The 20,178-nt window shown below is 46.2% G+C and overlaps 1 protein-coding gene across 2 annotated transcripts in view; it reads right to left on the bottom strand.

Moving 5' to 3' along the window:
• The window catches only part of JPH1 (junctophilin 1), a 77,893-nt gene extending 58,533 nt beyond the window's left edge, over positions 1 to 19,360 (bottom strand). The window contains exon 1 of one of the 2 annotated variants that reach the window (XM_006086345.3): positions 18,605 to 19,360. In XM_006086345.3, coding sequence (XP_006086407.1) covers positions 18,605 to 19,335 — 731 coding nt within the window. In that variant the 5' untranslated portion in view covers positions 19,336 to 19,360. The remainder of the gene's footprint in view (positions 1 to 18,604) is intronic. The other variant, XM_023751972.1, reaches the window with a different exon arrangement.
• Positions 19,361 to 20,178: the final 818 nt, after the last annotated feature.

Here is a 20,178-nt window from a genome sequence, read left to right as displayed (position 1 = left end):
GATTTTCCCGAAACGATCCTGAATTTGAGCTGACTTCGGACCAGACTGGGCAAAGAGAAGAGGCAGCATTGATCACACTTGAAACTACGGGACAGAGCCAGGCACACACCACACCTGTGGCATATTTTTGCCAGAAACAGGAGAGTTTGGACCCAACTGTTGGAAGACACTGGGGCCAATGGATAGGCATTTCGATCTTGGCCTGGGAGCCGGGGGTTGGGGGACACGTGAACACAGTAGGGGACATAGTAGGGCACAGGGTGGGCTGCACTAACCTCTTTACTTTCTCAGATTCGGCTTCCACAACACAACACAGACCTCCCTCTGGCCTTCCTCTCTCTGGTCTGGATTGAGGGAGTGAGCGGGGTGCCGCCCGCGCGTCTGAGGGAGCTCCCTCCACCGTGGGAGTCCCGGGAGCCGCTAGAATGGAGAGCAACAGGATGGGAGCAACCAAGAGGCTGGGAGGGGAGTCACGTGACCTGTGACCTGCCTTCCCTCCAATGCGCCTCTTTCAAGCTGATAGAAGGCACCTCCCCATCTACCTCTCCAGCTGCACCTCTAAGGGAGGCATGTGAACTCTGGCCAGGTAGACGGACGGGAGCCAAAACGAAGTCAGCCACAGGGAATGACACGGGGCCAACCGCGGCCTGGCCGGACCTGCCCTGACTCACACGCGACGGAGCCAGAGGACTCCGTGGGCCCCCACCCACTCCCCCAAGGATCCCTCCGCGTCCCGGCAACAAACCTCTTTCCTGGTGATGCCCCTGCCCCCACCTCCACGCGGCTCAGGGTTAATTTCCAGCGGCACTGCTGCTTGGTCACGGATCCATCTCTGTCACTCGGTTGTAAATTCCCTGGAGGACAGGGGCCATGTTTTTCTCATTTTGGTCTCTCCCAAGCCACCAACTCTACTCGCTTTACACAGAGCAGGCATTCATTCACGGTTGACACGACTACAGCATTTACTCTAACATGAAACAGTAAGCATCCGCACTCCACTTCAAGTGTATTACCCCACGATAACCTGTGAGGAACTGTTACTGCTTTCCCCCATGGGGCAGGTGAAGGAGCGTGAGACGTGGGAGGGTTAAGCCGTTTGCCTGGGTCCCAGCACAGGGTTGTGGTGTAGAGGAGTCCCCCCTTTTCTCTGGATACAAACCAAGACCCCTAGTGGATAGCTGAAACCACAGATAGCACCGAACCCTATAGATACTGTGCATTTTCCCTATACGTACAAGCCTTTCCACTTAATGGAAGCACTTTATATCTTCTCTATTTGGCATATCTGAATTGCCAGCATCTTGTGATTTGGGGCCATTACTGTAATTATTTTTTTATATTTTTATTGATTTCAGAGAGGAAGGGAGAGAGGGAGAGAGACAGAAACATCAATGATGAGAGAATCATTGATCAGCTGCCTCTCGCAAGCCCCACACTGGAGATTGAGCCGGCAACCTGTGCCTGTGCCCTGACTGGAAATCGAACCATGACCTCCTGGTTCATAGGTCGATGCTCAAATACAGCCACTCCAGGTGGGCATGATGTGGGGCCATTATTAAGTAAAATAAGGTTACTTGACCACAAGCTCTGTGATGATCCAGATGGCTACTAAGTGACTGACAGGCAGGGAGCATCTACAGTGCGGAGACACCGGACAAAGAAATGAGTCATGACCCGGGCAGGGCAGAGCTGGACAGCACGAGATTTCATCACGCTTCTCAGTGTGGCACGTAATTGAAAACGTATGAATTGTTTATTTCTGGAATTTTCCGTTTCATGTTTTTGGACCACCGTTGACCACAAATAACTGCAACTGTGGAAAGCAGATGGGGGTGGGGTGGGGTGGGGTGGTCCTAACCACTAACTGCTAGGACTGCCTCTCTGTGCCCTGGGTCTACATGAATATAAATAACAATAGCGTTTCGGCAGGGAAGAAACCAGCAAGAGCTCTTAATCCTCCAGCTTTGCCCTGGCAGCCACCTCTGCTGCCACCTCTGCTTGGAGAGCCCTTCCTCTCCTTTCTATTCCTGGAAACACCTACTTGTGTCCTCAAGGCTGCTCAAGAGTCACCCCTTGAAGTCTCCCATGGTCCCTCCAGGTGTTTTGGGACCCTCTGGGTCAGTCTATATATATACACACATATACACTGTCATTTGCTAGGTCACATCTTATAATACCTGCTGGTTTTCTTCTCAATCTCCTGCCCCAGCATAGGAGGGCAAGAGCGGTTTCTTTGAAATACTCAGCATGGAGGCATTCAACAATTGTTGTCCTATCAGTTTATTTACTATTAAGTGCTATTTGTTGGGTTAGGGACATTCACATATACTAATCTCATTTAATTCTCCCAACTTCCTGTGAATTGCCAGGTACCAAGTCACCCCATTTGGGGGTTGAGACTTAAACAATATTTAATTAGCCAATATTTGAATGAAATCTCTCACTTTAGCTGCATCTAGTAAGTCCCCAGAGTCATTTTAGCATCCTCATCACCAAACACAGGGGGTGGACAGTGCCATGAGGGAGATCTGGGTGTCCTCCCTCAGGCACCTGCAGATGGGTCTCTTGGTGTTTTGCTCCTGGGCCCTGATCTGAGCCTGTTCAGGAAGAGGGTTCAGTCTCCAGGTCCCCAGTCACCTCCTTTCACCCAGGCTTCTGTGTATGTTTTAGCCAAGGCTAGGGATTCAGTCTCACTGACCACAGAGGACTTTCCATAATGAGCGATCATTTCCATTAAACTGAATAACTCTTACGCGGTGACCTCCATAAAGAGATTTTACATATATATGATGTATTGTGCTGATATATATGAATTGAGAAATCCATTTAGATCTTAGCCTTGCACTGCAGATTCAAAATCTCTAAGAAAGAATATCAACTCAAATATGACAAATCAATGAAAACCAAGTATTTAGAGTACCTAGAATGTCTTGACATCGGTGCTAGGTTCCATGCAAGGTATAACAAATAGAACTGGTTGTATTAGCTATACAGCAGTGGTTCCCACAGGGGGCAATTTGATTTTTAAGGGGGGGGGGTGTCAATTTGAGAATGAGTTATTTAACAGTAAATTTTTTGCATTTCTTATGGTTCTAGGGGCCTCATATATGGTATATAAATATATATATTGTGACATATTTATGCATTTCAGTTCTCTATTACATTTTGAAACTTTATTTGCTATTTTTTTCATATCACTTCATATTATTATTATTTTTAACAACTTCTTAGTGATTTATTCCTCAGCATTTCAACTGCCCTTTTGTTCTTTTATTTTTTCTCTTTCATGGATGCTGTGTTCTTTGGAAGCTTGTTTAGATCAAGTTAATGGCCTTTTAGGCTTCCTCCATGTGAATAGGAGTTTACTTTTTGAATAAGAATTATATGTCATGGGGGGGGGTGCATCAGGATTTTAGAGATGCTTAGGTGGGCCTGGCCAAAAAAAGGTTGTGAACCACTGCTATACAGTAACTAGAATAATAAAAGTGTCATATGCTAATTAGACTGGACAGCCGAACGACCTTCCGGATGCCCTTCCAGATGACCTTCCAGATGAAGCCGGGGTTTGCAAAGGCTGAGGCAAGCTGCCGTGGCTGCAAGGGCCAAGCCCCTTGCACGAATTTCGTGCATTAGGCCTCTAGTATACTAATAAACAGAATAGGCCACTGAAGTCTAAAAAACGATCTATTCATATCATTTTCTTCTCAAGCGTCGCATAAGTAAACACTTTATTCTTACTAAAAATGATTCCAGCTAGCTTTAGATTTATGCTTAATTATCAGGGAAAACTTAGTAAGTCTGTATAGCTTTGCTGTTCATTAGTTCAGTCCTTATTTAATTCAGAGTTCTTTTTTTTTTTTTTAGAGTTCTAAAAAGTACTTAGAATTTAAACAAGCAGGATTTCATACTTATTCTAGAGGTTGAATGGAAGGGGTAAAGGAAAAATTGAAAAAAGAGAAAAAGAAATCCTGCAAATGTCATGAGAAAATCCAGTTATGCACAGCCTGTTTTAAGTTCCTAAAGGTCTTTATACTTATTTGGTACAAGGACTATAATTATATCAATTTGCCTAAAAACTTTTTTTTTCTACAAAGAAATCCCTTTTTAATTTCCATGGCTTGAAAACTTAAGCTTTTACATCTCTGGCTGATTCACAGTCCTCCTACAGACAAACATATAAAGCATGACTCAGTGTAACCCATGATTTTTTTTTTTTTTTGGTTAATCCTCACCCGAGGATATTTTCCCCATTGATTTTTAGAGAGAGTGGAAGAGAGGGGTAGAGATACACAGAGAGAAACATCAATGTGAGCGAGACACATCGATTGGTGGGCCTCCCACATGTCGGGGATTGAGTCTGCAACCGAGGTGCATGCCCTTGTCCGGAATCAAACTCAGGACCCTTCAATCTGCAGGCTAATGCGCTATCCACTGAGCCAAACTAGCTAGGGCTGTACCCCATGACTTTGAAAGAGCAGTTCATACCCGAAGAGCATGTAATATAAATAATTTTGTATTTTGATTCATTTAAGAGGTGTTTGCCACTTAGTAAAAGTACTTTTTCTTTTCATATTTTCCTGTTTTATGAGTAATAAGAACACGGTTGATGGACTAGAACAGAATAGACATGTAACCAGATTTCTCTAAACAGGAAAATCAGACTGCTCAAGAGAGACCCCTGTATCTCATCAACACCCCATACCCGCCTGCCTTCTAGCAGGAAGGGGACTTCTCACACTCAGCTGAGCAAGGGGGTCCTTTCAAGCAGAGAGTTGCCACTAAGCAGAGAAGCCGACTGTCAGAGGGACACGCCAGCTCCCGGAGGCTAGACAAAGGTGACAGGTCAGAGCAGGGACCAGGAAAGGCCGTAGATGGTATCATGGAACATAATACAAAAACGAAAAACAAAACCCAGACCCCTAGGACCCCCTTGGTTTTGATCATAAGCTGAATCCAAGTGCTCTTTGCGGGCCCCCTAACTCACCCACTGTTCTCCATGCTACCTCCCTACTCCACGCAAGTAACACACCTACGCATGTCCTCCTGTAGTGCAGACCTGGATGATAAGGTCCGGGGCCTGAAATTAGCCACAGCAAAGCTTCCACATTCTTTATTTAACTACAAAGACAGGTATCTCCACGCAAGCCATGTCTGTGCTCATTCTCTTGATCCATTTTTGCACACACAGTAACTAATAAAAATGAAAGATGCCTTTTCGAAGGCAAAGAAAGTCAGAGATGTTCATTTCATTTGTTTATATGGACTTCGTCCAAAACAAAAGTGAGCATGAGGATTCCATGAAAGCTCTGAGTACCCTTTGACTGACTAGTTAGATCAAGCATGTCAAACTTGTGGCCCGTGGACTGCATACCTCGTTTACTTGGCCCGTGTTAGTCTTTGAGTTTGACATACTTGAGCTAGATACTGCAATGGCTACTCTATTAACAAAGTAAATTTTAAAAAAGGGGCGATTTGTTAATTTGGTTTGATTTTTAAATCATGAAATTATGCAAATAGATATGTTAGTTATAACCACACTCAAACCTGGTTCAGTACCTTGTCTTTGATTAGTTTCGTGTGTTTTAGGATAAAATAATTCCCTGCTTCTTTCCACACATGGGTCACTATCCTGGAAGATTCCTTACAAATTTCTCTACCCCAGCCCTCTCTACTCGCTTTCTGAACAACTCTTTTATTATGGAGGACAACGTAAATCTTTGATTTTGATGTTTTCCTTTCCTTTGGAAGCTCTTACACGCACAAGCCTTGAGAGTGACCGTTCTTACAGGACTCTCATCTCTCGTTTTGTTCCTCCTTTAAATGCCCATGAGTCAAAAGATTCCTTATCCTCCTCCCCAAATGTCTCCACCATGATTCATGAGCCCTTGTGCTCTGAGCTAACGATGCTCATATCCTTAGCGTTTTAACTCCCTTGGACAAAACCAGCTGCATGTTTGCAAATTTCAAGGGTCCAGTTCTTTACGGCCGGACACATTTATTCCTGTCCTTCATGGTTCTGTCCCAACTGCTGCCGGGATCCACCCCCTGAGCACGGCAGCGCAAACCATTCTCCTCAGATGTTGTTTTGCTCATGTTACTCGCTTGCTGGGAACTCAGGCGGCTTCCACTTGCGCGTTGCATAACACCTGATGGTGCTTTTCAGATCCTTGAGCAGTCAGCACCCTTATCTAATTGTCCTCCTCTCTCCCCATGACTCAGCTGTGCTCACACCACGGCAGAGCACCACACTGTGTCTCTTAGATGACACGCACCAGCAGGGGGGTGCACAGCCCACCAGGGGGCTGAATACACTTTTGTGCACACGTTTGTAAGACTTCTCAAACGAGGAGGAAGCTCTACAGTCTGAATCATACAAAAGCGTTATATCCAGCATCTCTAGCCTCCTACTTTCCTGTTATGTGTATTCTCTTCTACAAACCAAAAGCATTAATTTTCAGGAATCTTAGACTAGCACCACCGCTCTCCACAGATGTACTGCCTTTCTGGATCATCTCTCCTGGTGGCAGGATGAGGGTGTCTGCATATGAAAGACCCCTAATTCCAGGTTCTGTAGGCAATGGGAGTTGCTAGGACACAGAACACTAGGAGAAGAGTAATAAGGCCACGAAGCTAACAGTAAGATCTCCAGCAAGGTACAAGGACAGTCCTGCCCACGGATAATGAGCACTGCTGGGCTTTATTGCCTCTGAGCGATTTTCATCCTCTTCAGCTTGTGAGTCACCAGACACGCTGTCCTTCCCCCACCTGGCAAAACCCCCGTCTGCCCCTGTGACAAAATCATGCCTTCGCTCCCCTTCAAAATATTGCTCAAGGCTCCAATTCTCTATGAAATCATTCCAGACCAATTCCATCTGGCACCAGACACACCAATTATACTAGGAACCCCTCCGTATTCATGCGGTCTCCATTTTTCTCCTTTTTCTCATTACTCGGCATTTCTTCAGGGCCAGCATTCGTATGCACGCATGCTCACGTAGACTGGTCTACACACGTTTACACAGACCCTGCGTGGGGGGGATGGTCATTTGAGGCTTTATTTTTCTTTCCTTTTTTGGCTTAGCCTTCTATTTCCCTTGAAATATCTTTAAGATCTTATTGGGCACCAAATACGGCGGAGGCTCTGGAACGGTTATAACTGTTACCAATATAGCAACTGTAATTAAAGAAAACTTCTCAACAATAAAGTTTCGTAACAACTCTAACACCACAAAATTAACACATCGCTGAAGGTTCAGAAGGGGAAAAAAAATCCCAAAATATGCTTTCCTTTCCCTCATTTTCGTTTATGGAATGAAACCTTAGTGACGGCTCACTCCTTAATCAGAGTCTCATCATTCCAACAATAGGCTCAACGTTATTCCAGTTTAGTGAAGCGCAAGAAGAATAAGATAATCTTGCAAAATGCTTTTGCTATCAACTTTGTACAGTAACGTGACAAAAGAAAAACCCATCCAAGAAGCTACGTCAAAAGTCTTTGAAAGCGCTTTCTGAACAAGTCAACCGATTCCCTTTCAATTTCTGTAAGACGGACCATTTAGAGAATTCTGGAAACCTGCATGGAGCGAGGCAGAGCACTAGGAAGTGAAGGGCCGGCAGTGACCTCTCTTATTAACTGCTTCCTGTGGGTGTAAGATATCTGCAAGCAGCTCTAAGCTTATGGGGGCGTGGGCCCGGCTTCCTCCCTCCGTCCCCCTCCAGGCCCAGCGCAGCTCTGATTGTGCATGTGGTGCACAGTAACTCTGAGAAGATCAGGGTCATTGCTTGGTGACCTGCGCTCCTTACGAGTCCTTCAACATGGCTGGTCCGTGGTAATTTGGGTTCTGTTCCCGACAACTGACACAGGGGGACACTGTCCCTTTCAGTTCACCCTCCTCTGAGTGAGGGCACACCTGGAGTTGGAAAAGTAAATGGTCAGCGATGTTTCACTATGTTTGCTTACTGACTAATTTCCATCAGAAACATCGCTGGAATTGGCCTGTGACTTCAGGTTCAAAAGCCACACAAATGGAGGGGAGGTCGCCCGGACTCGGGCTTTCTGTGACAAACGGGTCCAGTTGCCCACTTTCTCAGCCCCACTCCTTGGGTGAGGATTTATGGACTGAAGTAAGAGACCCAGAAGATTACTTGTTTAATATGCTTGACAAAACTCCCCTGTGTTCTGGAATGAATGAACCTTTGCACTAACATTACTGAGAGCCATTGCAATATCAGACATTAGTATCTAAGATTCGCCTCCATCCCTTACCCACCACTTCTGGTCCATCAATTCCTGTAAGTTTTATCCTTTGCCTCTCTACCACCCTGACCTTGACTGGGTTCTTTATCCTCTCCTCCACAGGCCAGGCCTTGGGTCTTGGCCCCTTTAACTCCATCGCAAAGGTTGATGGCTCCCTTCAAATCCCTTTAAAGACTCCCCAAGGCCATCAGTAGAAAATCAGCTGCCAAAGCTTCATGATCTCATTCCTATCAAAACTCAAGCTACACTTACTGACCCTGAGTGTGCCTAAGAGTAACCTGGGAAGCTCTGAGCCTTGCCCTGAGAAAGGTTAATGTAGCACTGGGTTGGGGGTGGGGGCAGGGATTCTTAGGAACCCCCTGAGATGTGCTGCAGGGGGTGGTGGGCTGCACCTGGAGAAACACTGTCTCCGATGGCCTGGAGGAACTTACCACAGGGTTGGCAACGGACAGGGGCTGGGGGTGAGGCATTCAGGCACAGAGAGATGCTCATGCAAAGAGCCCCAGACAGTGTCTGTGACAGGCTCACCCAGGCTGGCTTAGGTACTTGGGGGGGTGGGGGTGGTGTCCCCCTGACCTGCAGCCCCACCGTGCTCACAGCACCTGCCCAGCTGCAGAGAAGCGCTACCGACCCATCAGCAGGGTATTCGTGCTTCACGACAGGTTTTGTTTCTGATTCATCTCTGTATGCCTAGGGCCTACTGCCATGTTTGGACAGAGCTGACACTAAATAAATGTTTGCCAAATGATGTTCTTTAGCATAATAATTTGCAAGGGTGATACTCTGTTCTACTCTGTTGCCAAGAAAGAAACAGGCCAGCGGATCTTGCTCACTGGGTGGGTCCCTTCAGCACAAATCTTCGAAAGCATATATTTCACAAATTCAAGTGCAGACATTCTGATACTCGAGTTGCATTATTCAAAGGCAACAGATTTCTGGTCACTTAATGTGAGAACTGCTTTATTTGTGCTTCTTAAAAAGAGCTGTTTCTAACATCATCTGCATACAATTCCGTTCCTGGCCTCCTAAGTATCTCTGTTCCGCAGAGTTCTGGTCTGAGCTCCATATGAATAGTGGGAATATTTTTGCATCCTAGGCCCGTGTTCCCTGTTGTCTTTGCGGCCAGCACCTCAAAAATTCAAGAAGTCAAAAATCCATTGCAAACTCATCTTCCTCTTTAAACCCGTACCTTACTCTCAGGTCTGTATGTGAATCAACAGGACCACCGCCCATCCGGTGGGCCATCCAGAACCACACTGGCTTCCTTTTCTAGGTCCACCGCACGCATTCAACCAACCATCAAGTCCAATTGAGCCTGCTTGGGAGGCTCTCGCCCAACATTTGCTTTTTTCCATCGTCACTGCCATCGCTTAGCTCAGCCCATGGACTCTGCCCTAGCCTGCTCGTTAGCAGATCACAACTTCATTTTTCTCCAGGTCTCTCTCTCCTTACTCTTCCCTAACCCTATACTACCTGTAACCAAAGCGATCTTTCTAAGTCTGACCAGGTAATTCCTATTTAAGACTACCAAAAGCCCTCCCCTGTCTTGAGGATAATGTCCAAACTTCCCCTTACTGCTCAGTGAGGTTGCTTCTCCACCTCATCTCTCAACACCCCTACCTTGCACTCTCTTTGCCAACCATGCCCAATATTTTACAGTGGCCCAAATACACGTGGGCTGTTGTCCTGGGCACGCTTCTCCATCTTCTGGAGAACAGGTGCACATCCTTCGGTTCTCATGTTGGATACCACCTGCAAAATCATGCCTCCATCCCCAGGCTATGATTAAGCCCCTCCTATGGGCTACCTAACTTCACGGCTAGGTGCCAATCATCCGACAGGTAATTAAATGTTTTCTCTGTCCCAACTAGACTCTATCATGGGAAGGACGGGGTCCCAATCACAGTTTTACATTTACATAGTATGTAACCAATTAATGTCACAAAGAGGCGATTAAAATCAATGTTTCACTGAGTTTGAGAACCAAACCTTATCAAAAGGGCTGAGCATCCAAACCAGAGTGCTAACTAACATGTAACTGATGACAGACAAGGGCTAAGGTGCCACCCGTCCAGGGCATTTGCATCTTTCCAAGGTAATTATCAGTCCAGAGCTGAACTGATTCTCTATTCACTGGGATGAGCAAGAGGGGGTGGGAACCAGTGACAGGTAAACCCGCCACCTGGTGCTCCTCCCTTCGACTCTTGAACCCTACACTCTAGCTTTTATGGGATATCTCAACATGTTTTGACTAATAGGCCTCCCATGGGTCGCTTAAACCTGGGCCCTAATGGATGGACGCAAATGTATGAAATCTGGATAGACTAACTCAAAAAAACTCTGACACCGATGCAAAAAGTTAAACATTGGGGGACTTCTAGACCAAGCAATCGAGATCAAAATTTGGTTGACCTGCTACAGTAAAATTCAGCAAAATTTTTACCTTACTTAAAAGTTTTTAAAAACTCACACAATTATTTGTTAAGCTCTGGCATAAGTGACTGTTTTAAAGACGCTAGAAAGTGAGTGTGTTTTCCTTGGCTTGAGTCAGTTTCTTTTGGCACATGGGGGAATGCTAAGAAGATTGGACTTCAAAGAGTTGCACTATTTTGGAGGCAGTCTTGATTCCTTACATGTTAATTAAATTTCTGATAAAGCAGCTTATTTTGAACTGAGTATATTATCCAAATAAATGGGAAACACCAACTAAGATAGAAGGGCAACATTATTAAAAGCTTATTTGGTTAATTCTCAGGAGGCTGGTGTACTAAAGCTGAATGACTTACATAAATACCTTTGGCATTTGTTGGATCCTGTTCCTAAACACAATGTTCATATTTCATCTATAATAAGAAAAGCATCTCAAAGATTTGCAAGGCACTGGTCTTGCAAGCGTCCAGTGTGGTGTCTTGAGTGAAGTGAGATTGGCAGTCAGCTTAATCCATAATGGAAAGTTGTGAGTGGGCGGCTTGGGCTGCCTGGCAGCTGCCCGGAGGAGGTGGCTACCAGCTCCGTTAGATGCACATGGAACTTGACACTTGCCCCAAAGCAGAGTTTCTCTGGGTCAAAGCTCAAATCCATGCGGAGCACCTGGGACGGACCCCAAATGCCACTGTGCCTCTGTCTTTCCGGAAGACATTACAGGAGGGGGGATTTCATTACAAATGCAGCTCTACTACAATGTAACTGCTGCTTGAATGCTTCCCATTCACAGAATCACGAAAATGTCATATTTCAGTGCTAAATGAGATGGTCTGCTGCAGTTTGTATTGTTGAAGTAAATGCAGATTTCTACAGTTAAAACAAGGCCAACACGTGTCCCAAAACCGAGTTTATCATCAGCACCCTGGATTATAGTTTTTTTTTTCTCTTTTTTTTCTCTCCCTTTCTTTCCAATTCTCATCAAGTACTGAATTGAACATGCTGACCTATCCCATCCACACCACACACGGCATCTTCTCCTTGCCCTCTCTGTTTAATCGAAGTGGAGAGCCATGCCCACCTGAGTCAGGGTTCAAAAAGTATGTTGATCGTGGGCCCAAAGTCTGGAAAACTGTGTGAGCCTCCCATTATGATGGCCCAAGACCAATTTTTGTTCAATCTCTACCGCTTGAACCTCCGTGTTAATCATTAAAACACAGGGCCACCTCAACGCCGCACCGTTTCTGAATGGGCCTGGACTTGGAAGGGCTGGACAAAGAGTTTTTTAAAGAGAGATATTTAGCCACAAGATAGCCTCGGGGCGTCTTACGAAGTTCTCATAACACAGCGTGTTCCCATGTGCTGTGCAATGACCTGCGAAACGGCGAGGTGATAGGGATCAGAGTTGAAGGACAGGGGCTGGGCCAGGAGTTTCTCTCTGTTCCCCAGCCAGGACTCTGGGGACGATGCTATCCTAGCTTGACTCTCCCCTGCTGGGGGTGGGACGGAGCTGCGGCTGGCCCAGGTGATCTTTCTGATTTAGCTGCTCCCTCTGTCCACCCCCCCCCCCCAGAGGATTCTCAGTGACTGCGCGGCCCATGAAGACGTCGGGGCCTTTGGTACAGAGAAGCACGACTTTCTTGAAACAGCCTGGAGAAGAACGGGAGGAAATCGCAGCAGGCTCCTCGCTCTCGGCATGGGAAATGGGTGCTCATGGGCGAAGAGGAGAAATATGTATCTAAGGTTTTTATGTGCAATACAAAACGGGTAACGCACATCAAGGATACTGGTGACCCATACTAATACACCTAAACGCTCGAAAGAGAAAAACCTTTATTCTCCTATACTGTCTTCAGAATAGTGCCCCAGTGCAGCTTGAAATAAATACATATGCCATTTCCCTGTGCATTTTCTTTCATCTTAAAAGTTAGAGTTGCCTGTTGACAGTATACTGACTTCACCCAGCCCTGAGGCTGGGAAGGGGGTGAGTCCTCATGTCTGAACACAGTGGTCAAGCTTTGGGGGTTAACGCCTTTCCTTTTTTTTTTTATAATATAATTTATTGATTTTTTACAGAGAGGAAGGGAGAGGGATAGAGAGTTAGGAACATCGATGAGAGAGAAACATCGATCAGCTGCCTCCTGCACACACCCTACTGGGGATGTGCCCGCAACCAAGGTACATGCCCTTGACCGGAATCGAACCTGGGACCCTTCAGTCCTCAGGCCGACGCTCTATCCACTCAGCCAAACCGGTCAGGGCAACTCCTTTCCTCTTGTTTACCCCTCTTTCTGCTTCCCAAGCCTGCCTTCCCTTCCTCCCCCTCCACCCCCCACCCCCCTCTACCTCCATCCCAGTCTGACTTCTTGGTCTATCAGCTTTCACTTTGGGGACTGGTACTTGCAGGGTCGACGTGCTTTCGGAAACATTAACTCTATATAGTGATTTACAGTTTACAAAGCCCTGTGACACCCACTCTCTCATTCAACTCTTACAGCAACCCTCCTGTGAAGAAAGAGGCAAGTATCAGTCCTCGTTCCTGGTGACTTGTCTGCAACTCAGCGTCTGAGTGTTTTAACCGAGCCTCTGGAATCAGTGTGGGGAAGGGCTGGGATAACAGGTGGGAACCGGTGACAGGCAGAAAGGCAGAGATGGAAGAACACAGGCGGCACAGAAAATAATTAACACTCTCGTGAGCTGTAAATCCCCACATTTTAGGTAATTTCCTTTCGAAATTTCTTTACCCGTTTAACAGCCTTTTCATTAAAATGACTCGGTAGGCATTACAAGGACGTACCTTCCTGCAAAAATGACTTATGCTAATAACTGAGAATGAACCAGAGCCCCAGGAGAAGAAATAAAAAGTTCACAGAAGAGGTGATCCAAAATTGTTTTCAAAGATCTGATATGACCCCAAGACAGGAAGGAAAGAAAGACAGGATGTAAACTATAATTTTGATTTGCAAAAGAGAAAGAGAATCCTTCTGTCCAACAGAGTCGAAGACTTTCAAATTCCTTGCCCTTCCCAACCACTTGGCGGAGGTCAAACTCGTTCCTGGTGGTAGGAAGTTCCACTGGGAGCCACAATGTGCACGGACTCACGCCTGCCCTTGGGTTTTAATGACTAATAAGTGAAGCACGAATCGAGTCAAGCAATCTTGCGAGGGACTGTTCTATTGAGGATCATTAAAAATATGACCCTAAAGAGGCAAGACCAGGAAAAGCTCTCAAGAGGAAAAATAAGCCAGCGGCACACTCAGCAGACTTGGATTTTGGAAAGGCAGCAAGCTCTCCTGTCCTGACTGCTCACATATGTTGGTGATGTCCAATATGCAGGATGAACTACTGCTGTGACAGTTAAGTAGGGAGACTTTTTGGAGTCTCCGTATCTGCTCCCAGGAAGTACGCGCATGTATTGCTGGGCCGGCTCACACCTATGAAGAATGGTGATAACAGTTTGGCTTAACCTGAAGCTCTCATTTCCTGGCCCTGCCTTAGTTAGGACACTTTAATGATGTCGACTTCGTTGAAGGAAAGGGTACCTGCAACTCACCCTCCCGCATCTTCTGCACTTCCTTGACTATGGTTAGGGTAGAGCCTGATGAATTATGAGCGTGATGCTTCTTTTCTTAAAACGGTGACTTATACATGTCCAGCAGCCTGGAATTAGAAGCACTGGCCGTGTTCAGACCCTAAGCAGTGAGGATTTAATTCACTCGTTCATCAAATATTTACTCGGGGCCTTAGGGAAGTGCCCTGATCCAAGCCAGCGGCTGGGCATACAGAGGTGAGCAAAGCTGCCTGCAGCCTGGCTTTCTGACCTCGTTGGAGAAAGAGCCATTAAACAAACAGGCGGAAATAAAGTGACAACGTAGACCAGTGGGGGCTTGAAACCGGGGGGATGGCAGTGGGGTGGGAGGGTGTGGAGTTGGAGAGACTCTCAGTGAAGAAGAGACTTTGTGCCTAAACCTGAGGACGGAGCAGCCTGCGGGAGGCCCGGGAGCCGGGCAAGGGCCAGGCAGAGGGAAGGGCTCAACCAAGTCCTTGAGCCAAAGGGAAGCTGTCGTGGCCGAGTCATTCTGAGCATGGAGGGCAGGGGCAGAGTGGTATCAGATAGTAATATGTCTCCTTAAAGAAAGGTATGGGAAATATACTTTTCCTGAAGGATTTTTTCAAACGTCATTTTTTATATTGAAGTCGAAAATTGGCAAACACAGAACCCAGACTCGAGTTCTGGGAGCAGATGCAGCCAGCTCACCTGTGCACAAGACCTTGAGCTTGAGGCCTTCCACCCTCTACCTGGCTGCTTTGTCCCCCCGTGCAGCTATGGCTGGGGCCCCAGCAGAACAGGGGACCACACAAGACTCCCTCCTGACACTACCTGCTTAGGTGTGGCTGTTACCACCTGCTGGGGCACTGAGAGTCCACATCCTGCTAACGGGGTAACGAAGGACACAGCCCCACACAGAAGGCTGGCCTGTCCCTTCCCGGACACTTCACTCTAGTTCTGGGAGCTCGCAGCCATGCACCCCCACTCCCATCTTCTACTTTCTCTTTCTTCTGATCTGATAAAATGAAGGTAGTGCAAGCAAAGGCCTCAGGCTGTCACTGCTGTAGGCTGGCTCTCCCGTCCTGTCACCATCTGTTTCCATCCTCTAGAGCAGGAGTCCTCAAACTACTGCCCGTGGGCCACATGCAAATACCAATATTGTATTTGTTCCCGTTTTGTTTTTTTACTTCAAAATAAGATATGTGCAGTGTGCATAGGAATTTGTTCATAGTTGTTTTTTTTTAAACTATAGTCCGGCCCTCCAACGGTCTGAGGGACAGTGAACTGGCCCCCTGTTTAAAAAGTTTGAGGACCCCTGCTCTAGAGCAGTGGTTCTCAACCTTCCTAATGCTGTGACCCTTTAATACAGTTCCTCATGTTGTGGTGACCCCCAATTTCATTGTTACAAATTGAACATAATTAAAGCATAGTGATTAATCACAAAAACAATATGTAATTATATATGTGTTTTCCGATGGTCTTAGGCGACCCCTGTGAAAGGGTCGATTGACCCCCAGAGGGGTCGCGGCCCACAGGTTGAGAACCGCTGCTCTAGAGCCAGGGTTATGACAGTCAGACAGCTAGGAGGCCTCCCCAGGCAGTGATCTCTAGGAACTTAATAGAAGCTGCCACCCCACTTTAAAAAAAGTTTTATAAGAAGGTAGAACACTAAACTCAGAGCTAGTACAGGGAGAATGCCAGTCCTTCAGCTACTTCCTACCAAGACGAGTTACAAAGCTCAGCATCTGAAGTAGTCATTAAAGCAATGGGGACCACAACAGTGAAAGTACATAAAATAGAAGGGTTCACTGAGTGGGCATTTTGGTTTAGTGTTATCATCCAAAGAGTATTTTTTTTTATTCTGGTAAGAAGGCTTAACATGAGATCTACCCTATTAACACACATTAAGTGCACACTAGCATATTGTTAACTGCAGACACAATGCTGTGCACAGCCCTCTAGAACTCTTCTTGCTAAACTGAAACTTTATACCAGTTGAACCCCACCTTCCCACGTCCCCCTCCCTCAAGCCCCTGGGAACCACCTTCTCCCTCTGTTTCCATGAGTTTGGCCACCTTCGATACTTTCATAAGTGGAATCAAGCAGCATTTGCCCTGTGACTGTGAGCATAACAGACCAAGCCTTTTTGAAAAGCTAAAGTCTTTTACGAAGTTAACTAGTGCAAAGTATAACATCGTAAGCTAAAGAACTCTGGATTATAAACTGTATAACACAGTATTCCTGGACTACACAATAGCATTCCCATAAGACTTCCAGCAGAGAGGGCATGGCTAGGACTTGGGTAAAAGTTTTATGATACTAGTATAATCACAGATCAGCTTTGTATTTGCAAGCGGTTCCCTTTCGTTATGTAGATTCCTCCAATATAAACTAATCATAAACTCAGTAATCACAGAAAGCATAAAAAAGTCTTTGATGCCAGATTGTCCTGCATGGCTTACTTTCCATCAGGCAAGACTGAACTGCCTCCATGATAGCACTAGGTTGTAAGGTGGAAATAAAATGGAAGAATCCAGGAGTGTGCTTGAAATTACAGACTAGGTGTATGACTGGTTTTAAAGTTAGCTGAGGACCAGGGAAGCCAGCAAGATCAGATGTGGCAAACATCCTATCTACAAAGCAAATGGAAAAGCAGATAGATACATTGCTTGGTGATCAGAGAAAACCAAGATCTAAAATAAAAGATGCGTGGCAGTGAAGACAGGAGAGACCTCTCATAAAAGTTTGTGCTGATTAACAAGAAATACTTAACTTTAAATGAGAACTGATTGGAGGTGCAACAGAAACCTTCAAAAACTTTTAATATTAGAATAGGTATCTACAAATCAGGGGCAGAGCACCTTTTTTTCTGCTAATGGCCATTTAGATATTTATAACATCATTCGAGGGCCATACAAAATGATCAGCTTAAAAATTAGCCTGTTATAGTTGGTCAAACATTTAATTAACTCACCCCTAATGCCTTGGCAGGGCCAGACTAAATGATTTCGTGTGCCTTATATGGCACGAGGGCGGGATGTTCCCCATCCCTGCTATAAATAATGCAAAATCTCCCATTTGCCAAGCAGTGTTTCAGACACTCAGAAGTATAGTAGCCATAGAATAGGGATATTAAAAAACAAAACAAAACAAAACCACACACACAAAATTTATAGGTCTGGAAATATATGAAATTGTCACATGAAAAAGTTCAAATATCAGAAATTTCATGTTTCAACAACAACAACAAAAGGTGTGTGTGTGTGGGGGGGGGCGGGGTTTATTCATTCAATGCTAAGAATAAAAACCTGAAGACATGATGATATTTTGTGGTTTCAAAGGAGGTTTACTTCTATGGACAGTAAATGCATTGTTAATATTCTATGCTAAATGTCTGCTTCAAGTCACACACAACTGTGGTCCCTCAGTACCCACGGAAATAAGGCTAAAAAATAAATGTTTCCAATTACAACCGTCCCTTTTTCTTTTGTGTCTAACATGACATCCATCCTTCATAAAATTCTATTCCCAACAGATTTCTCCATCCTTCTCGTTGGGTCCCTGAACCCAGCTATTAATGGTAAAACTTCAAGTACATAGACCTTCTGTGCCCACATCCACCCTACTTCTCAATCTATTATTCACCCACCTTCTCCTCCTCACTCCAGCCTGTCTCTACTGCTCTACTTTCTCCCAACCTTGGCGCACTGACAGTCCCATCTGTCCATGGCAGGTTCCCCGCCCCCCTTCCTTTTAATACACAGTGATCTAATCTTTCCTGCATAGAATGAGGCGATTTCTGTGAGCCTTCGTGCCTCTGCCTCTCCCATGTTGTTTTCAAGAATGCATGCTCGATTTTGTCATATACCTTCAAACTTCTGCCAATCTAGATCTTGGTGGCTTTCTCAAAACCAATGCCACCTAAAAGGCTTCAGACAACAGAACCTGAATTTTATAAATTAGGATAATTCTACAGGAGGAGTTGTAAACACTTAGAACTGACATATTAGGATAAAGGGACTCATCTATACCAGCTATGTTTCCACGTGGAAGCACTGTGCTCTCCATGGCACTATTTCGAGAAGATGTATAACTTTCTGGACTCGGAAAATAAACACAGGGCCTGCGTGAACTCCATCACAGTCAGGATCAGGGAGCAGGAAGGGGACCTCAATGTACCTTCAACGTTTTTCGATGGTGGAGAGTTTCAGAACAGCGCAGGGACATTTCTGACTCTGATTCTATTGGGCTTAATCACCTGCCACCTTTGATTCCGGCAGTGGCAGGACCTATTGGCGATGTCACCGACAGACTGACAAACAAATTGACATGGCACGACCCGACCCGGCAGGCCCGGGCACGCTGCGCTTACATACCTTGAATTGGCTATTTCCACTTTGGTTCTCGCCATGGCAGCTGCCCTTTGCGCGCCTTCGATGGCTCTGTCCACCTTCTCCCTAGTTTTTGTGTTTCTGATCGGTATGAGCTGCTTCCTTATTCCACGGACCAGAACGTTATTTTTGTATTTCCCCTCTTCCTTGGAGCCGTCGGGAAACAGGGTGCAGCCGTAGCCATGCCTCTTGTTGTTGACCCACTCGCCCTCGTACTTCATGCCGTTGGAGCGCTCGCTGATGCCGAAGCCGTTGCGCTTGTCGTTCCTCCACTCGCCCATGTAGGTTTCCGTGGTGGTGGCGTCCACGTGGTCCTCCACGGGGCAAAAATCGCAATCGACGTCGCCGAAGCTGATGGTGGAGTTGGCGTCGCTGGAGCTGATTCGGCTCATGGCCGCGTCGCTGCGGACCGAGCTGCGCTTGCTGGAGATGGAAGACTTGGACTCGGATTTGCGGATCTTCATGCTGCCGAGGAGCGAGCCCCGGCGGAAGAGGCCGCCCTTCTTCTTGCCCGCGAGCTCGGCGTCGGCTTGGAAGTTGAGCACGAAGCCGCCCCGGGTGCCGGCTGGGGTGTCGGCGGCGGCCGCGGCGTCGTGGAGGACGCTGCCGTTGCTCTGCTCGCTGCGCAGCGAGGCCAGCGAGGTGCGCAGGGGCGAGCGGATCACCGTGGCCATGCCGTAGGGCACGCTCTGGCGCACTCCGTAGCCGTGCCGCATGCCACCGGCCCACTGGCCCTGGTAGGTGCCTGGGAGAGACCAAAGCACAGGATGAATCCGGGCGGGGGGTGGGGGGCGCGTGAGCCTGGCCAGGGCCGCTGTGGGCTTGGACAGCCAGGCGCACAGGGCCCAAGGTCACATCCCACCGCCTCCCCAGACTAAGGGACCCTTTTCATTTGGGAATCCCTGTCCTGTAACGGTGTCTATTTGCCTTTTGGGAATTGTATAGGAATTTTCCAATAGTCTGGTCCATTTTGCTTTTCATCTAAAAATTTATGCCAGTGTCAGACAGAACCAGTACTTTCAAATATCAAGAGTGATCACTGGAAACCAACTTTTCACCCCTAAAATGAACACAGCAGAAATCCCTCTGATCTTCGTAAGTTATATAAATGTCTAACCCACTGTGCTGTATGCCTACAACTAATAAGGAATGTTAACTGTAATGGAATTTTTAATTTTTAAAAAGTAAAAAATAAAATAAAAAGAAATCCCTCTTAGAAAGGCAGTGCCATGGTAGAAGATGAAATGAGTTCTACTTGTGCATTTTATTCTAATTTTACTACTAATGACCCTAATTACCTGGAAAACTCTACTAATGACTGTTGGGTCTGTTGGTATAACATTCCAACGTGATCGAGGACCTAAAATTATTAAGGTATGGGTCAGCCAACAGTCTTAAATTTTCTTTCTACCATGTTCACCATTTTGAGGGGGTGAGGAAAACTTTAATATTTAGGATTATTACTTAAAATTGGGTAAAAGTTTTTGAGCTAACAGTGATTTGACAAAAACACTATATATCCTGAATACAGTGAACCATCATGAAAAAATAGGCTGCCA

This window comes from Myotis lucifugus, unplaced genomic scaffold (genome assembly GCF_000147115.1).
Source record: "Myotis lucifugus unplaced genomic scaffold, Myoluc2.0 scaffold_27, whole genome shotgun sequence".
In the NCBI taxonomy this organism is placed as follows: domain Eukaryota; kingdom Metazoa; phylum Chordata; class Mammalia; order Chiroptera; family Vespertilionidae; genus Myotis; species Myotis lucifugus.
This window is presented reverse-complemented; position numbering and strand designations above follow the sequence as displayed.